Source organism: Apis florea, unplaced genomic scaffold (assembly GCF_048593485.1).
Source record: "Apis florea isolate Af1SG1 unplaced genomic scaffold, ASM4859348v1 contig_1914_pilon, whole genome shotgun sequence".
NCBI lineage: Eukaryota > Metazoa > Arthropoda > Insecta > Hymenoptera > Apidae > Apis > Apis florea.
The window spans coordinates 170,933-189,812 of record NW_028256504.1 but is presented as its reverse complement, the minus strand read 5'-3'; the positions used below and the strand labels follow the sequence as shown (position 1 = coordinate 189,812).

Here is an 18,880-nt window from a genome sequence, read left to right as displayed (position 1 = left end):
AATTAATAGCTCTTTTAGATTCGAATTTTTCACAATAAGAATTAATACTTTTAAATATAAATTTTCAAAACTTTGTTCGATACTTAATCTTTCACTCGTAAAATATTATTCAGAAGAGAACTCAAATGGTAGCTCACGTGGTAACCATATATTAAGAGTTCTACTCGAATCTTTCGGACGCAAATTCGAAAATATTCATATTACTCGATATCGAGACTTTTGAATACTCGAGTATTCGAGTATCTCGAATATTTCTATACTGATACTTAACAACAACCGATTCTCGACTGATCTCGACAGGTGAGCGGGCTACGGTTTGAGACGCAGCTGCGTACGCTGAATCAATTTCCGGACACGCTCCTTGGCGATCCGCATAGGCGTATCCGATACTTCGATCCGCTTCGCAACGAGTACTTCTTCGATCGGAATCGGCCCTCCTTCGACGCGATACTTTACTATTACCAGAGCGGTGGCAGGCTCCGTCGCCCGGTCAACGTTCCTCTCGATGTCTTCTCCGAGGAGATCAAGTTCTACGAGCTGGGCGAGCTGGCCACCAACAAATTCAGGTACGTATCGAGCCGATTTATTTATTCATCAGCGGCGGCGGTGGAAAATATTTTAAGGATCGGATCGGATCGATATCTGGAAAATATTTTGGACGAGAATCATTTATTTATCCATTTACTTATTGGCGAAAATAATTTTAAGATGAAAAATAAAGAAGATATGAGTTGTGGCCGATGTACAGGGTGACTTATTTATATCGATCCACCTCGAATCTCTGGAAAATGTTTTCCAGAGAAGGATCATTTATTTATTTATTAACGGAGGTGGAAATGTAAGAGATGTACCGGGTGACTTATTTAAATCGATTTTATTCCCTGAAGAATGTTTTATAAATAAAAATTGGAATAATGATTTGTAAATAACGTTTAAGAAATGGAATGGTTTAAGAAAAAGAGAAATTTCAATTTTAAAATATCGCGATATACAGTTTACTTTGAATCATATTCTTTTTGTACATTTTTCTACGTTTAAATTTTAAAAAAAAACATATTGCACGGAATTCAGCTAGCTCGTTTGTTCAGAGACGTTTGTTCAATCTCTCGCTTCTGAGATAGATACAATGATCTCGTTTCATTCGAGTTTCGTTACCACGGAAATAAAAGGAAGAAGGGGTGGGAGGTTGAAAATTCGTTCCCTTCCACTCCGTTTCTTCTTCTTTCGCGTTGGAAAAGACAAACAGAGCAGAAAATAATAACGTACGGGGTCAAAAATACGAATCAAAATTTAAGAGAGAGAGAGAAAAAAAAAAGATACACACAATCTCCTTCCAAGAGAATCGAGACGAGATCACTCCTTTTGAACGAAACACCCTCTATTACACACATTCACGGCGAAAGCAAGGGGGCCATTTACGGCCACGTTAGAGGCGTTCGAGGGCGGGTGGAAAAATTGCGAGAGACGATAACTCTGATTAAATCGGCAGGGAGGACGAGGGGTTCATCAAGGAGGAGGAGAAGCCGCTGCCGTCGCACGAGTTGCAGAGGAAGGTCTGGCTGCTGTTCGAGTACCCGGAGAGCTCGCAAGGCGCCCGGGTAGTGGCCATAATATCCGTGATCGTGATCCTCCTCTCGATCGTGATATTCTGCCTGGAGACCCTGCCCGAGTTCAAACACTACAAGGTCTTCAACACGACCACGAACGGCACGAAGATCGAGGAGGACGAAGTGCCGGATATCACGGACCCGTTCTTCCTAATAGAGACTATTTGTATCATCTGGTTCACGTTCGAGTTATCGGTGCGCTTCCTCGCCTGTCCAAATAAACTGAACTTCTTCCGTGACGTAATGAACTTCATCGACATCATCGCGATCATTCCTTACTTCATCACCCTCGGCACAGTGATGGCCGAGGAGGAGGAGACGCTTGACCTACCAAAGGCGCCGGTAAGCCCGCAGGACAAGAGCACGAACCAGGCGATGTCCCTGGCGATACTCAGGGTCATCAGGCTCGTCAGGGTGTTCCGGATATTCAAGCTGTCCAGGCATAGTAAAGGCCTTCAGATCCTCGGCCGTACCCTCAAGGCCTCCATGAGGGAGCTCGGCTTACTCATCTTTTTCCTATTCATCGGTGAGTCGAAATCTCGCTCTGATCATTTCTTCTTCTTCTTCTTTTTTCCTGTTAAATGTTAAACGTTTTTTAAATAAATGGCTCTCGATAATTTTCTACAATATCTGTGGCGTCTTTTGAAATTTCAGTTGTCAGCTTTTTAAATTCTGTCTAAAATTTTTACTTTCGTATTTTCAAAAAAAAAAAAAAATTTATCGAAGAGGTCAGAGGTTAAGTTTGAGTTAGATTTTCTTTGTTTTATTGTTCATTGAAAAATAAATAAAAATAACGTATCTTTTATACTCGTTCAAAATTTTGTCTTATACTGATTGAACTTAAGCTTGCATTAAGTTTGCAATAAATCTGCATTTTGTTGAAGTAATTATATATATGCAAAGAATAGTTCAATATACGAAGCATTCTGATTATTTTTTTCGCTCATTAAATATTTTCAGTCTTTGAGCTTGTTTGCTAACGAACTCAAAGTTGAAAAAGTATAGATTTACAATCACGTAAATCTTTGGGAAATTTGGGAGGAATCATTAAGCTAACGCAAACTTAATCTGTTCACAGTAACATCTTTGATAAATTCAAGATATGCAAAATATTTTATCTATTTCTATGAAAAAAATAGGTAAAATCTCGTTAAAAAGAAAAGTTTGCAGTGATACTTCACAAAAAAAAAACTCCACCAAATTAAATACTTATTCTCTCTTTCCATCTGTCCCTTCATCCTCTTTATTTTTCCTTCGTTTATTCCACGCAGGAGATGGATCCTTAATGGATGGGGCGAGAAAGAAGCCTATCTATTAAGTTTCTAAAGATTTATACCCAATGTACATCGTCGTTGTTATCGACTTATCGGTAGAAACGATATTGTTATTCTATATATATCGAATAACGATCAATCGTGTTCGTCCATTCACAAACAGTGGACCATTTGTTCCAAATGTAGCGAAACTTTTGCGCAACTTTTATTCACTTCTCTCGTGTTTACTCCTCATCCAGCGGAACTTTGCCCGATTTTCTAGTTTATTTACCACTGCGACGAGTTTTAACGCATCTGAGAAAGAAATTCGAAGGACGAGGCATTGGAAATTTGCAATTTTAATTTCCTCGCGAAAATAATGCGGCAGCGTTTCGAAGTCGGGAAAATTATTATTGGCTGCCATTGTTCGAAAACCGGAAGCACACCCTCGACATTTTCCAGCTTCCGCTGACCAAGTTTTCCATCGGGATATTTCGGATGGCTGGCTTCCCGTAAAGAGATTTACGATCCCGCTTGGATCCAATGATTTTTAATTCGGCCTCACTTCCAATTCCCCTCTTTTTCCTCGAACATGAAAACGCAGATTGTCTCAAATTTTTTTTTTCATTTCACCACACGAAATATGAAATGGTAATTATGGCTTGAGAAATTTTTCAAATATGGTTAAACCAGGAATTCTAAGATACGTTTGTATAATTTCTATAGAAATTTCTTCGTCCGAAAGGATCATTTTCTTATTTTCGATCGACTTAATTGACAACTCGATGACGTTGGAATTTGTTGAAAATTAACAAATTAAAAATTGTATAGTAAAATTGATTGTATAGTATAAGCGAGAAAGGAAAAAAACTTTCGAGACAATCTAAATATTTCTCGGTATATTACAAATGTTAAAATCATTCCGAATTCCAAATATCATTTTTAAAGTAGTAATTTGATAATAATACAGGTAACGTAACTTATCGACTGATTATTACGTATTAAAATTTATAATCGACAACTGTAACAATCGATAACATAATTATTACTTGCCACAAGTATCATTATTATATCTTTAGATACCGCTCTCGAACTCACAATCTAACTCGTTCGATCAACCTCGATCTTCGAGAGCACAACGATCTAAACGATCTAAACGCAAAGACAAAAACCAAGGGGTGAAAACGAGAAGGCTATCCACACCCACAAAAATTATTTAATTCCACGTATTCCTCGATCGAACTGGAAAGAGGAGGGGAAAAAAAAAAAAAAACGAATTATCGATTCACAAATCGATCCACCGAGAGAAGAGATCGGTCGTACCATAGCGGAAGTGGAGGGCGAACCAATCGGATCCGGAGGAGCTGCTAAGCGGACTTAAGGGATGGAGGACGGGCAAAGTAGCGTGTCTTGAAGCGTCTGTTCCTCTTGTGTGCGTTTCAGGTGTGGTGCTGTTCTCGTCGGCGGTATACTTCGCGGAGGCGGGCACGCAAGACAGCTTCTTCAAATCGATACCGGACGCGTTCTGGTGGGCGGTGGTCACGATGACGACCGTGGGCTACGGGGACATGAGGTACAGAGCCACCGGGGGCGTTAAACCCACTGAACCGGTGTTTTCTTCCTTGCATTGCAGGTGTGGTGCTATTCTCATCGGCGGTATACTTCGCGGAGGCCGGCTCCGAGAATTCGTTCTTCAAGTCCATTCCGGACGCGTTCTGGTGGGCCGTTGTCACGATGACGACCGTGGGCTATGGTGACATGACGTATGATGTACTCACTTTCACTTAAGACTCTAGTTAATGCCCGCAAAAGAAAAAGAAAAAAAAAAAAAAAAAAAAGAAAAGAAAAAAGAAAGAAAACAAACGAAAACACATTACTTACTTACTTACTTACTTACTTACTTACTTACTTACTTACTTACTTACTTACTTTTTTTAACTACTTCTCCGAATACTTTTTGTACTCGATATATAATATACTTTTTTCTTTTTTTTCTTCGACCACTCGATTATTCCATTATTACGATATTATTCTTTTCTCCTACCTTGGCCGTCGTTCTTACGAGCACGTCCTTTCTTCTTTTTCCATTATTATTATTTTTTTTTCCTTTCCTCTCTCTTTCTTTTTCTTCCTTCTTCTTCTTCTTCTTCCTCGTAATCTGTTTGATCGCTTTTATTTTTTGACACGGTTGGTTTGGAGTTATTTGATAGTGCTTGATAGAATTGAACACGCTAGTTTCTTTTTTTCAGAATTTTCTGATTTTCTCTTTTACTTCTTCTTCTTCTTCTTCTTCTTCTTCTTCTCCATCACGACTGCTCTCTATTTCCTTCTCTTGTACGTTTTTTGGATTGAGATTCTCTTTATTAGGGGCTCTTATTGTGCGGATAGCTGAGCAATCGAATTTTAGTATATATGGAAAAATACAGACATTTGCAAATTCTTTCTTATACTTTTCTCGTTTCGATTTAAGAAACTCGAAATAATTCAGGTAATTTGAAGTTAATTTACTAATTTAAGTATCTATTCAATTTGGTATTTTATCAAATTTTTTTTTAAGTGAAGTTCAAGTCATCGATTAGTTTATATTTAAATAATTTAAAGCCAGTGTGACTTGAACTTCATGCAACTTGATGTCGTATGTAATTTTAATATTTCCTTTCGACTTGAAATCTATCTAATCACTTATACAACACGACTTGAAATATATAGAATTTTTTAATTTCCTTTGACTTGAATTTGCATGGTACAAGGTTCAAGTAATCTGAATAGTTTAAGTAAATTACGCATTAAAATGAAGATACAATTTAGAAAATTTAAGAAATATATATTTTATGGAATTATAAGAATTAATTATCCAAGCTTCGAATTATAAATAACTTCAATTCAAATCGTCAGAATTCGAATAACTCGACCTACCAATCTAAATGATACTTCTCTCAATGTATATTCGATTCTTTCAATATCCAAATTAATTCGAATCCAAATTTGCAGATATTCAAGTTATCCAATCAATATAATAAGAGCCCTACTTTTTATTCTACTTCTTCTTCTTCTTCTTCTTCATCATCATCATCATCATCATCGTCGTCGTCGTTTCTCTCCTATATTCCTCGCATCCCATCATCCTCACAGGATCGCTGCTGGCAATTTCACTCCCTAACACCCTTCCCCTCTCAAACTGCGATCAGAAACATTGACTCTTCTCGTTATTTCATTTTTCTAGAAATCGTCCAGGGACGCACCATCTTTCCCTTTATTATTACTCCCCTCTCGAGCGCTGATTCAGCCTCTCTCCACACCATCCCCTCCACCCTCCCTTAATCCTCCTTTATCATCTTGGATAAATCGTATCCTGGAATTTCTGTTTTCCAAAACTGTTTTCGCAAGCTTGAATAATCTTGAAAGATAGATAGAGAGAGAGAGAGAGAGAGAGAGAGAGAAAGGAAAAGTGCTATTCTTTCGCAGAGGAAGAGAGAGAGAGAGAGAGAGAATTGAAACGTCTCTCGATCGAAGCGAGTGGCGCGTTTAACACGCTTAATTGGCCTTTGGAAGAATAATTGAGGGTTGGAGGAGGTTGATATGCGCGAGGCAAAGTGACGCTGGAAACTCGATTATAGAATCCAAGCCAGGAAAAGAATTCTCCGATACACGCAGTTTCTATCTATCTCTCGTAATCTTGTTCTTTTCTCAGTCGGGCAATTTTTAATTGATATCTCGCGCCAGTGTATATTTCCAGATTGTGCACAATCATGGCGATGAAAATTATTCGTAAGGTTTCCTCGAAGGGGTTGTTTCGAATTAATAGGATATTTATTGTCTTCCGATTTGTTTGACGGAGAAAGAGCATTATACTTTTATAGTTGAAAAGAGTGTTACTTAATAGTAATAGTTTGGAGGATGTTGAAACGAATTTATATTGGAAAACAAGTTTAACAAATAATTTAAATAATCTCAAACAATCTCATATTCTTAAACAATATTAAATTTCATCAAAACACTTGAATATTTGATCTTGTTTGTGATACCTGATATTAGACATACTGAGAATTGTATAACTCGTTCTGACGAAATCTTCCATCAACGCTCCAACAAAAGGAGAGATGTCTGCGTTCTAAGGTCAATCTCACCTATCCAAAGGTGGATAGCAAATTAACGCGTTTCTCGATTACGATATCGGCGGTACAGTTTCGAGCCCTCGAGGCTCGAGAGCATCCGTGAAGAGAGGCTCGAGATCTGTGGCCGAGGGGGCTTCTTGAGCAATTGCCATCCGTAAATCAATAAGTGTCCTCGGGCGACCGGTTCGTTTCTTGGGCGAGAGATCGCGACGATTCAGGGAAGCGAGTTCCAGGTTATAAGAAAAACTTGCTTGCTTTTTATTGCAAAAATCTGATCTGATTGTTGCTTGTTCTCAACTCAGTGTTTCTCAGAAATGTGAGATTAAATAAGGAGGATAATACAATTCTGTATATCTATTGTTTTTAATTATTTTTATCAAAATTAAGTGAATCGTGGGTAAAGTGACAAATGAAACTTGAACATTTAAAGTGATATAGATAAGATTCGAAACGTTCATAGCGTTTAAGATTAAGGGGATTATAAACGGGGGTGATTTACGATCTAGCGATTTTTATACTTTTCCTAGAAATAGATACGAATCAGTAACAAGGATGGGGACGATAAAAAATTATTCTTTTAACCATCTCTTCATTCATTGACTCGAAAATCGCTATATTCAATGTTATTTATAGCGATTTAAAGTTTTTCCAATTTTTAATATAGTTTAATTAAATTTCAAAGTAAATTACGTAATAACAGGTGATATACTCATTTCTGAGGGGGGTGGGGGGAAGGGGGGTAACATTGTTTATAACATAAATCTTAAGTAATGTCGAAGATTTCCAGATTCATTTAAAACTTATCTTAACTTCTTTGCTTCGAGTAAATTGGTTAATCCTTGTTTAATCGATCTTAGCTCGTGTTTACTTGTATCAATTAATCAAAGAGATTTTACGAATATCTTTTCTAAAGTTTGCCCGAGGTAAACCATTGTCCGTTCGTCGTTAGTTTCGACGAAAGATATTATTTCATCCGTCTATTTATAAATTTCTAAACGAGACTTGCTCGTTGATTCGATATTTAAAAAAAAAAGATAAAGATTTTTTTGATCTTAATTTTCAGACACGTTGCATTTCTTTTTTTTGTGTGTAATTCGCGTGTGCGAATCGGTCTTAGATATCAATTCACTTGAGCAGAAAGTATCAATCGAACTATTTCATCGATAGATCATCGTTGGTTGGTACTATAGAAAGTGCTACGCTTGAAACGAAGATCATAGTTATTAATAGGGACGCCTATTGTTAAACCATTATGGAATCTGAGCGTATATCCGTTCCTTTGGAAATTAGAGCCTAAGGTTGAGATAGTTGTAGTTCGATGTCGATCCGGGAGTACAAAGTACTCCGGGACGTTTGTCCCATTGAAATTCCTCTCGCCAAATGGGAACGAAGCGACTGTTGATTATTCTCATATGCATATAAATACCGTCTCCCCAATACAGGGTGTTCTATTTACCGTTTGTCGTTTTGCTATCGTCTTGTGCTTCAATTGTGGGGCCAGCATTTACATAGAAACGAATTGTCTTGGATACGAGACAAAATATATTTTGCAGAAACGTTACTCTCAACGTTTCTTCTGGGTTGGCTTCGACAAAAAAGTTGGTTTTTTTTTTTTTTTTTTTTTTAAGTAAATTACCTTGCATATTTTCCTAAAAAAACTGATCATTTCCCGAAGATTTTTACGTAAGACCGTTGTGTAAAATCTTACGTCATCTAGAATAGATATGCGTCCTGCAGTTTCTCCACCAAAAATGTATCGATTGGAAAGAATTCTTCACTGTATCGTTTTCAACTTTATTGAAACGTCGAAGATGATCCGTATCTGATCTTTCCTTGCTTGATTATCAATTTCTAAATCGATTAAAAATTCGGCCCATAAAATGGCGTCTCTCAGAGATGAATTAAAATTTGAAACTCTCGAAATTCGTATCTCTCCTAAGTTTAAATTATTTAAATTCTTCTATCTATGAATAAATTATATTATATTTGAGTTTTTAGAATTTCTGTCTTTGATCATTAATTCTTCGAATCAAAATGAGGCGAAAACGAAAAATATAAAAAAATTTCTTTTCAATTATCGACAAATAAAATTTGATCGATAATTACGAAATCACGTCGAAAACGCAATTTTTGTTATTCTTCTTATTTCGTTTTATTTCTTAGTTAAACAATCACCCGTAAATATAAGTTGATATAAGTGGCAATATATCGAAGTACAGTCTCGTTTATAATTTCTCCACGTCGAAACGTAAAATGAAATATCGGAATGTTCGAACACCCAATATAAAAGCAGCGTTCCTTTGCCTCGCACGCGAAGAAGCCCGCTCCAGTTTTCCATTACGATACACGCTTGATGAAAGACCGGCGTCACTCTCGTCCAACCGACTTCGAAATGTATTTTCATGATGTTCCATCTTCGTCGTTCCAGCTTCGAAAATTTGTCGATCATCGATGCAAAGTGGCTTGAAGAAATCGAATACCTTCGAAACTTTGCTAATATAATTAACATTGGCACGTATAACAGTGCCTTCGATATCGTCACTTTTGATTCGAAAATTCTTCCAGATATGTTATCAACGTATCTTGAAGCTTATTGAGATGTAGAAAAATTGAAATTGAATACAAGATATGAATATTTTTTTGATATTTGTTTTTATTTGAAATTTAAATTTTAAAGTGATTAATATTGGAAACATTTATCGTTGAGATTTTTCTTAATCGATGGATAGGAAAATAATGAAAATCTTGAAAATCTTTGTTTCTTTTTTTCTTTGGAATTTTCTTGTAGAGGTTGCAAATCGTAACGTAAAATACGAGTTTGAAATAAATGTATTGAATTATCATTAAAAGTTAAGCAGCTTGAATATATTGGATTATCATTTCTTCTATATTTATAATTAATTCTAAATTAGAAATGAACTTTTAAATATGTTGACAGAGTTTATGGTTTTTATCTAGAACAATCTGTACGTTGTTTTCCTCGAAATATTTGTTATATTGGAAGTAATTTTTCACACGATTCCGTGCACTTTTCTCAATGATTTGTTTTAACAGATTTGTTGGTGTATATAAAAAATAATTTTTTCAAAATAAGGCGTTATTGTCAATTGTCAATCCAATATAATGACGAAGAAATGAATAAAATGAATAAATTATATTCGAAAGGAGCTAGAGATTTTTCAAGTTCTAGTATTATTTAAATTAGATATATAACAAATGGTTAAAAACTTTGTTTTTCGAAAAAATCAAATATGCATCAATCCATTAATATTTATAAAAATTTTCGAATGCAAATGAAAAATCCTTTCTATCTTTCCCTCTTACTTACTCTTTCCAACATCCAATATCTCGCATATCTCATCTCAATCACTTTTGCATGCTTCTTTGCGATCAAACATACTCCATTTTATATACTAATCCCAAAAATCACTTGAATCTTGTTTGGAAAATACTCTGTTTTTACTTTGGCTCACAGCGCTCTATCATTACTGCTACTACCATCAGTCATGGATCACAAAGGCCCATAGTACAGTGACACCTGCATAGGAATGATTTGTTATTTTGCAACTAATTCGATACGTTATGACTCACCAAAAATACTAATAATTTACACTTGGATCGCACATTGAGAGATTTGCGTTCAAACAGCTCGCGTTTCGCTTAAAAACGATTCAGATTAACTCGATATTCTCTTTATTTGAAATGTCTTTTGTTCTTGTTTAAAATTTGTTTATTTCTTTGAGCTGAATTTTTGAACAAGGAACAATTGGAAAATCTTATTAATTTAGACTTAATTTGTTTTTCTTTCTTTCTTTCTTTCTTTTTTTTTTTTTTTTTTTTGGTTCTTTTAATAAGAAATTTATATATGTTTCGAAAGATAAGACATTTTGAATAAAGAGGACTGTATTAACCCATTAAGGACCAAGTAGTGTAATGCAATTTTTATGATTACTTAACATTCTCACCAAGGTATGTAGAAACAAATATAAATGCCGTTAACACATTTTTTGATCAGTAGTTTTCACGTAGTGAAATGTTGCGTTTTTTGCGAAATATTTCTAATCGAATTTTTTTTAAACGTTCAACATAAACGAACACGTATGATAAATATTATATGAGAATTCTCTAAGACATAAGATAGAGAAACAAAAAATATTTATGATTTAAATTTTATCATAAATCCACGAATAATTTGATTTTTTAAAACTTTGCAACATCGTTAATTATGGCAAAAAGAAGAAAAGATAATTTTAAAAAAGTAAATTTTCTAAATTTCTCTTCATAATTGTGATTTTTAAAAATATTAACAATTTTTGGCCTTAATGGGTTGGCCCTACTATAGGCAACCGGGTATATAAATCTCTATTTTTATATATATTTTTTAATAATCTTCTATGTTCACAAAATTATTAAAAGATAAATTGATATAAAAGCGTTCGAAGAATGAATATCCAGTTTTGCCATTATTTTGTCAAAAAGGAAAAATCATTAAAATAAAATATATTATTGTAAAAGTGGATACTTGATTTGAACATTTGAAATAAATTAACAAGTAAATAAATAAATAATTATTTCAAATAAAGAAATAAATTTATTTGAAATGAAAATATTGCGAAGTTTTGCAGATATATAAATGGATAATTTACAAACGATCTATATATTAATAAATATTCGATTATTTCAAATAATAAAAAGAAAAAAAAAAGAATACAAATTTCATTTAAAATTACTCTAAAAATCTTCGTCATTTCTATATTTTCTTTTTTACTGAAATTAAACGATCGATATCTAGTAAATAAATATCAATTTATTAATTTATCTTTCATCGCGCTATTATTCGAATAAGAATTTATTTCTATACAATAAATTTCAATCGTGCCACCTGTCCGGTTGCCTACTCAAGGGGCAAAGATGGCGCACGCCTCGGCTCGAAGAATTCGCGTGTTCAGAAACAAAATTGACGCGTGTACCACATGTTCTTTTGAACGAAAACGAAGAAGAAAAGAAACTTGACGAGGGGAGAGGATGATTCGCGCTGAAATCCATTCGCATGCATGCATCGAGTGAACGTGAATGAGCGTGACGAGCGTTGAATTCTTCTTTTGCCGCCTTTGATCTCGAACCGGGTATTGTTCGTGATATATAGTGACAGTTATTCAATTAGACTTCCAGCCGCAAAGAATGCGTCATTTCGCAGTCACGGATTAGTCGGGAATAACCGTCATTGCGTCCTATATAATCTGGCATGCTGGTAATTGAGAGAGGAAATCTTTTTAATCGTTCCACCATTCAAACGGTTAATTGGTATCTCGTTGGAATTTTTCTTTTTCTTTTTTTTTTTCTTTTTTTTTTTTTTTATTGACCAAGGTAGAGAGCAGAGAAACATAAAAAGCAAGAAATGTCGTTCTGCGCGTCATCGTGAGAGATCAGAAAAATTTCGAATTCTCGAATTTAAAAAATTATCGTTATTTATCGTGATTCGAAATATCGTGTTTAAAATTATTGTTATCTTATTTGTTTATTTTATTTTATTTTTCTTTCGAAAAATTTTCAATTCTTGAAATCCGAATATTTTTGCTATTTTTGCAATGGAACTCTTGAAATTATTTTAAATATTTTGATATCAAGCATATTTACATTACAACGAGTATTGAATTTTCACATAATCACAATATATTCTGATTTACTCAAAAAAATATAAAATTTGTGCAAATTTCAATACAATTCATAAAGTAATTATTTCTGAAAGATATTTAGAAAATATTTGATTCAAAAATCTAGTATATTTCCTTCGAAATTGTTTGTGATTAAACATAATCCATTATAATTAAATTCTCCAAAATTCATGTAGCAAGAATTAATTCTAATTCTAATAATAATCGTTATTATCTTGAAAAAATTCGAAAAATCAAAGTTATTTATGATTTTAATTGTTGACGAAGTAGATACTTTTCAAGTCAAAAAGAAAAAGAGATCCATCTGTATTTTTTTCTCCACATTTCATTTTTTTCTTCTTCCCTTTCCACGATTATCGAACCATAGTTGAGCCATAATCGTAGCTCGTTTGCATCGATACAAAAATTTCTTCTCGTTACCGATTTCCAGAAAGATGCAACGTTAAAAACGGTCGATGTGTGAGCGAGTGTTTCTCGCAGCTTTCAACTCGATGAAACGCGGCTCTAATCATCTCTCTGCTCTCTACGCTGATTAAACTTGAAAAACTCGCGGTAATCTCCATCGCTCGTCGCTCGTCCCTTAATTGCTCGATTCTTGAGATGATGTTCCACCCTCGTGAGAAATCGATTGCACCTGTATCCTCAAATTCGAATTTCGCGCTATTATCGAGGCTACGAGATCAAAGAATGTGGTTCGGTCAAAAAACATACTTTCACTTTTAATGTTTTTATTATCCTGCATCCGAGTACTCGAAATACTTGTAATCGATACTTATAAGCGATTAAGTGAAAAATAGTAACATCCAAATGATCGAGTTTTATTTAGAGATTTAATTATTCCTTAATTCACTGGAATAATAGAATGTTAATATGTGACATTTTTATAGAGGATCGATTTTTAAAAGTCAAATTGAAATATTAAATGAAATGAGATAAAGATGGATACCTCTTTTTTGTGTCTCACTTCAATTGCTTATTCAAAAGTGTTCTACGAATATATACGTTATTTTTGTATAAAAGAGAAAGAGAAATAATGAGTCACGTATTGACATTGTATTAAATACGAGTTAAATTTTTTTTTTAAATTTTTCTTTTAAGAACGTAATTTGTAAATTATTGACTGAGTTTACTCGCTATATTTGTTCCACAAAGATATTATAACTCAAACAACCGAATACGAATATAAATTTTCTTAATACCTAATGAAATTTATATTTTCATCCATCATTTCTGTTATCTGGATGTTATCGTACTCGGATGTTAAGATAATAAAACCTTATTTATAACGAGCATTCATATCTAAATTGTATTCAAGTATTCAAGGATCCAAATTAATACTAGAACTACCGAATCGAGTCGAATTCATCCATTTCACACGTGTGTTATTTTTTTTTTATACAGATATTAAATTAATTTATTAGCAAGATTAATATTAATTTTATATCCGTTTTATATTCGTAATAATACCTTAATTTGAATCAGATGTAATATTCTTAACTTAAGTCGATAGTTTTAGTATCCAGTATCCGGGTATTCGAATGCTCGATTCGAATACTCGAATACCCGTAGATCCGACCTATATAATAAAAGCCCTAATTTCGACACGATTATGTTGATGCTCCTTGGAAAAAAAAGAGCGTGAAAGTGTAGAGAATTGCATGTCGTACCGTTTAGAAGATTCGATCGGATCTAAGTAACGGAATGGCACGCGCTTGTTTGGAACGGTGCATTGGCACACGAGACGAGGAGCCTTTATTAGAGAGTCACGTTAGTCCCCTAGTCTAGCCTAGTGAGCCCGCTTCTTATTAGACACGCGAAACACTATAAGTAGATGTACACGGTGATGTGTGGAGAAATGATAAATTTGTAATTATAATTTGATGGAAGTGAAAAGAAGAAAAGATCGATCTCGATCGGTTATTCGTATAGAAAAAGATAAATATGCAATTTTCCAACGGGATTGGGCACTTTTTATTTGAAATGAAAATAAACGCGCGAAAAGAGCAAACAATTTTATCTTATTGTTCAGATCAAGAATTATATTACAACTTACAGTTAAGATTTTACTACAATTATTAATAGAACCACCCTATCACAGGAAAACAAGATACATTAAGAGAAATAATAGGTCGATAGCTTTTGTGGAGTCACGATTCCTATTTGATCGTCATAGTGCATTGAACTTTCTTTATATTGGTGGATCTTTTATTAATAATTGTGATCGGTTGAATAAGCAAAAAAAAAAAAAAAAAAAGCAAAGTTTGCAAATTAGGTTTCATCGAAAGAAATTTCCTGAAAACGAGAATAATGAATTTCAACTAGATTCTTTCAACAGTGTCCACTTCTGATTTGGGAAAAGAAAATTTAATGATCGATTGTGAACTGGTCTTTCCGGTCGTGTCCATTTTATCGCGTCGACGGAAGAGCACACAGAAAATCGCCCGTGTATGTCTACATAGGAGCCTCCAGTACCGCATAAGTAGCGCCACACTCGACTCGACACGGCAAACTCACACAAGATAGAAACACCACACCTAGCACCGAGTTTTCTAGACGAGGAACGAAGCTATCGACGTACGAGCCAGTTGCTGGCCGCGAATGAAACCGTTCGTTTCCCTCTGCTTCAGGCCCGTGGGAGTCTGGGGGAAGATCGTGGGCTCTTTGTGCGCGATCGCCGGTGTGTTGACGATCGCCCTGCCTGTGCCCGTCATTGTCTCCAACTTCAACTACTTCTATCATCGTGAGACTGACCAGGAAGAGATGCAGTCGCAGAACTTCAATCACGTGACCAGCTGCCCGTATCTTCCTGGTACGAGTCCTTTCGTTTCCTCTGATACAGTTCTCAAATCTAAGAAAAGAGTTTCACTGTAGAGTAAATGCGCACAGCACGATTTTGTCGCCTACAAAATTGACAAATTTGAAATATATATATGTATGAAAAAATTTATACATCCTGAAATGTTAGTAATAAAAAAAAATGTAGTGTTTTTAATTGTTTGCTTTATATTTATTTTCAAAATTATATAGCACTATTCTATTACGTTAAAAATCATATAATTTAGTTTTAGTTAGAACACACTTGTGCATACGATTCAGACTGAAATTAGCCAACTTGCAAATTGGATTAGGTTAGATAGATTAGATTAGATTAATTTGAGAATCTATTAAGAATTCTGTCTCACGACACGAGGTGAATAGAAATATAAATTGAAATCATGGTTTTTCGACGCGACACCTTATATTCTGGTCAAAATTTTACATCACGAGTTGCCTCAATTCTTATCCCTCGTTAAAAGTGTGTCTTTACTGAAGAAAAACTGTCAAACTGTGTCAAACTGTGTCGAACTGTCTATTATCTTCTCTCTCTCTCTCTCTCTCTTACCTCATGTCGAAACAAAATTCTTGACATAGATCCTGCTTCACAAGTTGGTCAGTTTCAGTTCGACCTGTGGTTAGGATATAAGATACTACTTAGACAAGTTTCTCGCGAACTATGCTCGATAGTTTATTTGCGAAGAATACTGTTAACAGGCAGTAAAGCTAACAACGATTGACTCAAGCAAGGGAAAATTTCGGTCAAGACGAAAGGCATTTATGCGTCTACAGTTTCCAAACTTCGTGGATTAAGCACTTGCGCTCGATGCCGATAAACTGCACCGATTAATGCTACCCCGTGAAAGAATTTGAATTTTAAAAAAGGGAGGCAACCGTTTCTCAACGGGACAAAGCGTTGCTCGCTAGAGGCATCACTCACGAAGGCTTCCTGTGTCGCGTGCAAAAATCTTTCTTCCCGTGTAATTTAATAACAAGAGAAGGCTTGGTAAACGCAGCCCTAACGATTCACGCGAAACGTTATTTACAGAAGGGATTTAGTAAACTGTTTGCAAAGTAAAAAGATTCTTTATCTGTTAGATATATAGAATGATTTGGAATCGATTAAATTGGATTGGAAAAGATATAAACTGAGCTTGATATTATTGTTGAATAGGAAATGCAATATGTAATATTAGATTCAAGTCGATTTAAACACATTTTTCTTGTAAATAAAATGCGATTAAGAATCCTCAAGATTTGTCATATGGAAAGTGAGATAAAATAGGATAGGTATTTTTGGATTAATTTCGAGACAGTTCGCGATCAATCAGTTTACTTTTGGACGAATTTGATTCTTTTTCTATGAGAAAATAAGGATTCTTCTACTTCTTTTTTTTTTTTTTATTGTTGCTCACACAAAACAGATGTACAAAAACAATGGAAAGAATTTAAAACAAAAGGATATTTAGGACAGCTTAAAAAAATTCTACAAATAGGAAAAAACGAAATATTTTGATTGACTTTTGAAAGCTTTTATTTTCACTGGTAATTAAATATTCTTTAAAAATCAAAAATTTATTGATAGTCCAATCAGTTTTATCAAAGAGTTTTCAATTCAAAGTTAGTACTCCATTTAACCTTACTTTCCTCCACACGATTGCGATTACATTTTCAAGTTGTCCACTGTTCAATATCGCGTGTCTACATCCCCGATAAAAGGCAGTTTACCGTAACTTTAATCGGCTTAGACTCGAGCTCGGTCAATTTTTCACATCTTCCTTGATGAGTCACGATTTGCGGACATCCGAGGGGGATGTTGAACGATTAAAGGGAAATTGATAGTTGGGGGGAAAAAACTCTCCAAGTATTCACTCTTGGGGGATTATCCTGAAAGCATGCATTGGTGACTGGTAATCGAGTTTCACGGTTTATCCAATTTCACGGTGTAATAGTTTTCGAAATGAGAGGATGAAGGATGAAGGATGACTCGTCGAACTCTGTCTCGTCTGGTTCACAGGTCAACACTTGAAGAAGAGCTCGATGTCAGAATCGTCGTCGGAGATAATGGAGCTGGAAGAGGGCATATTGCTCACTCATCCCGAGATTACGAAGAAGCCCAACTGCAACCCTCGCCATAATAACAATATTAATCCAGCCTGTATGAGCATCGAGACTGACGTCTGACTACTAGGTTAGTACATGTGTATTAATCGATCTCCGCTCATCAGAAATTTTTCTCGCCGTTAGTATTAGAGGATAAACTTGTCGAAGCGATACTTACTTTTAAGCAAATAATATTTTAACGATGTAAAATATGTAACAAATAATTCTATAATTATAAACAAGAAAGAATGTAATTTTAATTTCTATTAACCGCGTTATCCTTTTCTTTTTTTTTATATATATATATATAAAATAAGTATAAACTGTGTGAAGAAGTGATGCTTGAACAAGTTCATAGTGTTAGAAATATTCTACAGTAGTATAGCGATTATGTGAAAATCTAAAGAATTTGATTTAGGAAGAGCACGAAGAGGAGAATGCCATCTTGAAAAAGGTTAAGTTTTTAGGTTAGAAATTACAATTAAGCTTTGCATCCTTATAAAAAATGTTACACGACAAAAGTTGAACAACTGCTCGATAAAATTATAATAAAATTTCAAAATTTTTATCATATCACGAACAATGTGCGTTTCAATCAAATTCGTTCGAAGAGAGAGAGAGAGAAAAAGAATGGCAACATTAAAGGTAATTCGTGTGATTACAGTGAAGGAGACTGTGGCAACGTGGTGGCCGATGCTGGGACATTTATCGAAGAACAGCTACAGCTTCCTACGGTGCCTGACGTAGGCCTCCTTCACACGTCGTCGTAGTCGCGCTAGCTGCGATCGCTAACGATAGCGCGTGTACGCATGCGCGCTGGCTGTTAGCTCGCACGCGGCTGCGCATGCGCGCGCGCGCGCCAACCCGCCGTCTGTCCATAAATTTGTCAATACGAGGGGTGCTTCCAATCCATTTTCCACTACGTGTCAACGAGACAAGAAGAAGAAGAAGAAGAAGAAGAAGAAGAAGAAGAAGAAGAAGGACGTGATGAAAAACGTGTAACGAGGGAATTCAACGACCAAGAATCGGCTGGCTGATAATCGGGTGCCACGTAATTTTTTTTTTTTTTTTCCCATCAAAATTCGAGAGTGAGTTCGAGAAAAAATAGTAACGAAGTAAAAATGTGGAAAACATATATATAGGGGGCCGAAATAAAGGGCGAAAAAGTGAAAGGTATAAAAACGAGAGGAAAGAGGTGGCAACGAGAGTTTTTTCGACGAGGAGCCGTGTGTCGAAAAATATCGGGGCAGCCGTTTCGAAGGTGTTTACGGTATAAACGCACCCCACGTAGGGACCTACATGCTAATAAGGGG

General features: G+C 35.1%; 1 protein-coding gene across 14 annotated transcripts in view; it reads left to right on the top strand.

Annotated features, from left to right (window-relative positions):
* shaker (potassium voltage-gated channel protein Shaker) overlaps window positions 1-18,638 on the top strand; it is a 254,960-nt gene extending 236,322 nt beyond the window's left edge. For 8 of the 14 annotated variants that reach the window (XM_086914675.1, XM_086914684.1, XM_086914682.1 and 5 more), the window contains 6 exons: window positions 301-566; window positions 1,490-2,133; window positions 4,494-4,623; window positions 15,278-15,459; window positions 17,482-17,655; window positions 18,232-18,638. In XM_086914675.1, coding sequence (XP_086770801.1) covers window positions 301-566; window positions 1,490-2,133; window positions 4,494-4,623; window positions 15,278-15,459; window positions 17,482-17,648 — 1,389 coding nt within the window. In that variant the 3' untranslated portion in view covers window positions 17,649-17,655; window positions 18,232-18,638. Of the gene's footprint in view, window positions 1-300; window positions 567-1,489; window positions 2,134-4,303; window positions 4,434-4,493; window positions 4,631-15,277; window positions 15,643-17,481; window positions 17,656-18,231 lie in introns of those variants that run through there. The other 6 variants (XM_086914670.1, XR_015294287.1, XM_086914716.1 and 3 more) reach the window with 6 other exon arrangements.
* The last annotated feature ends 242 nt before the right edge of the window (window positions 18,639-18,880 follow it).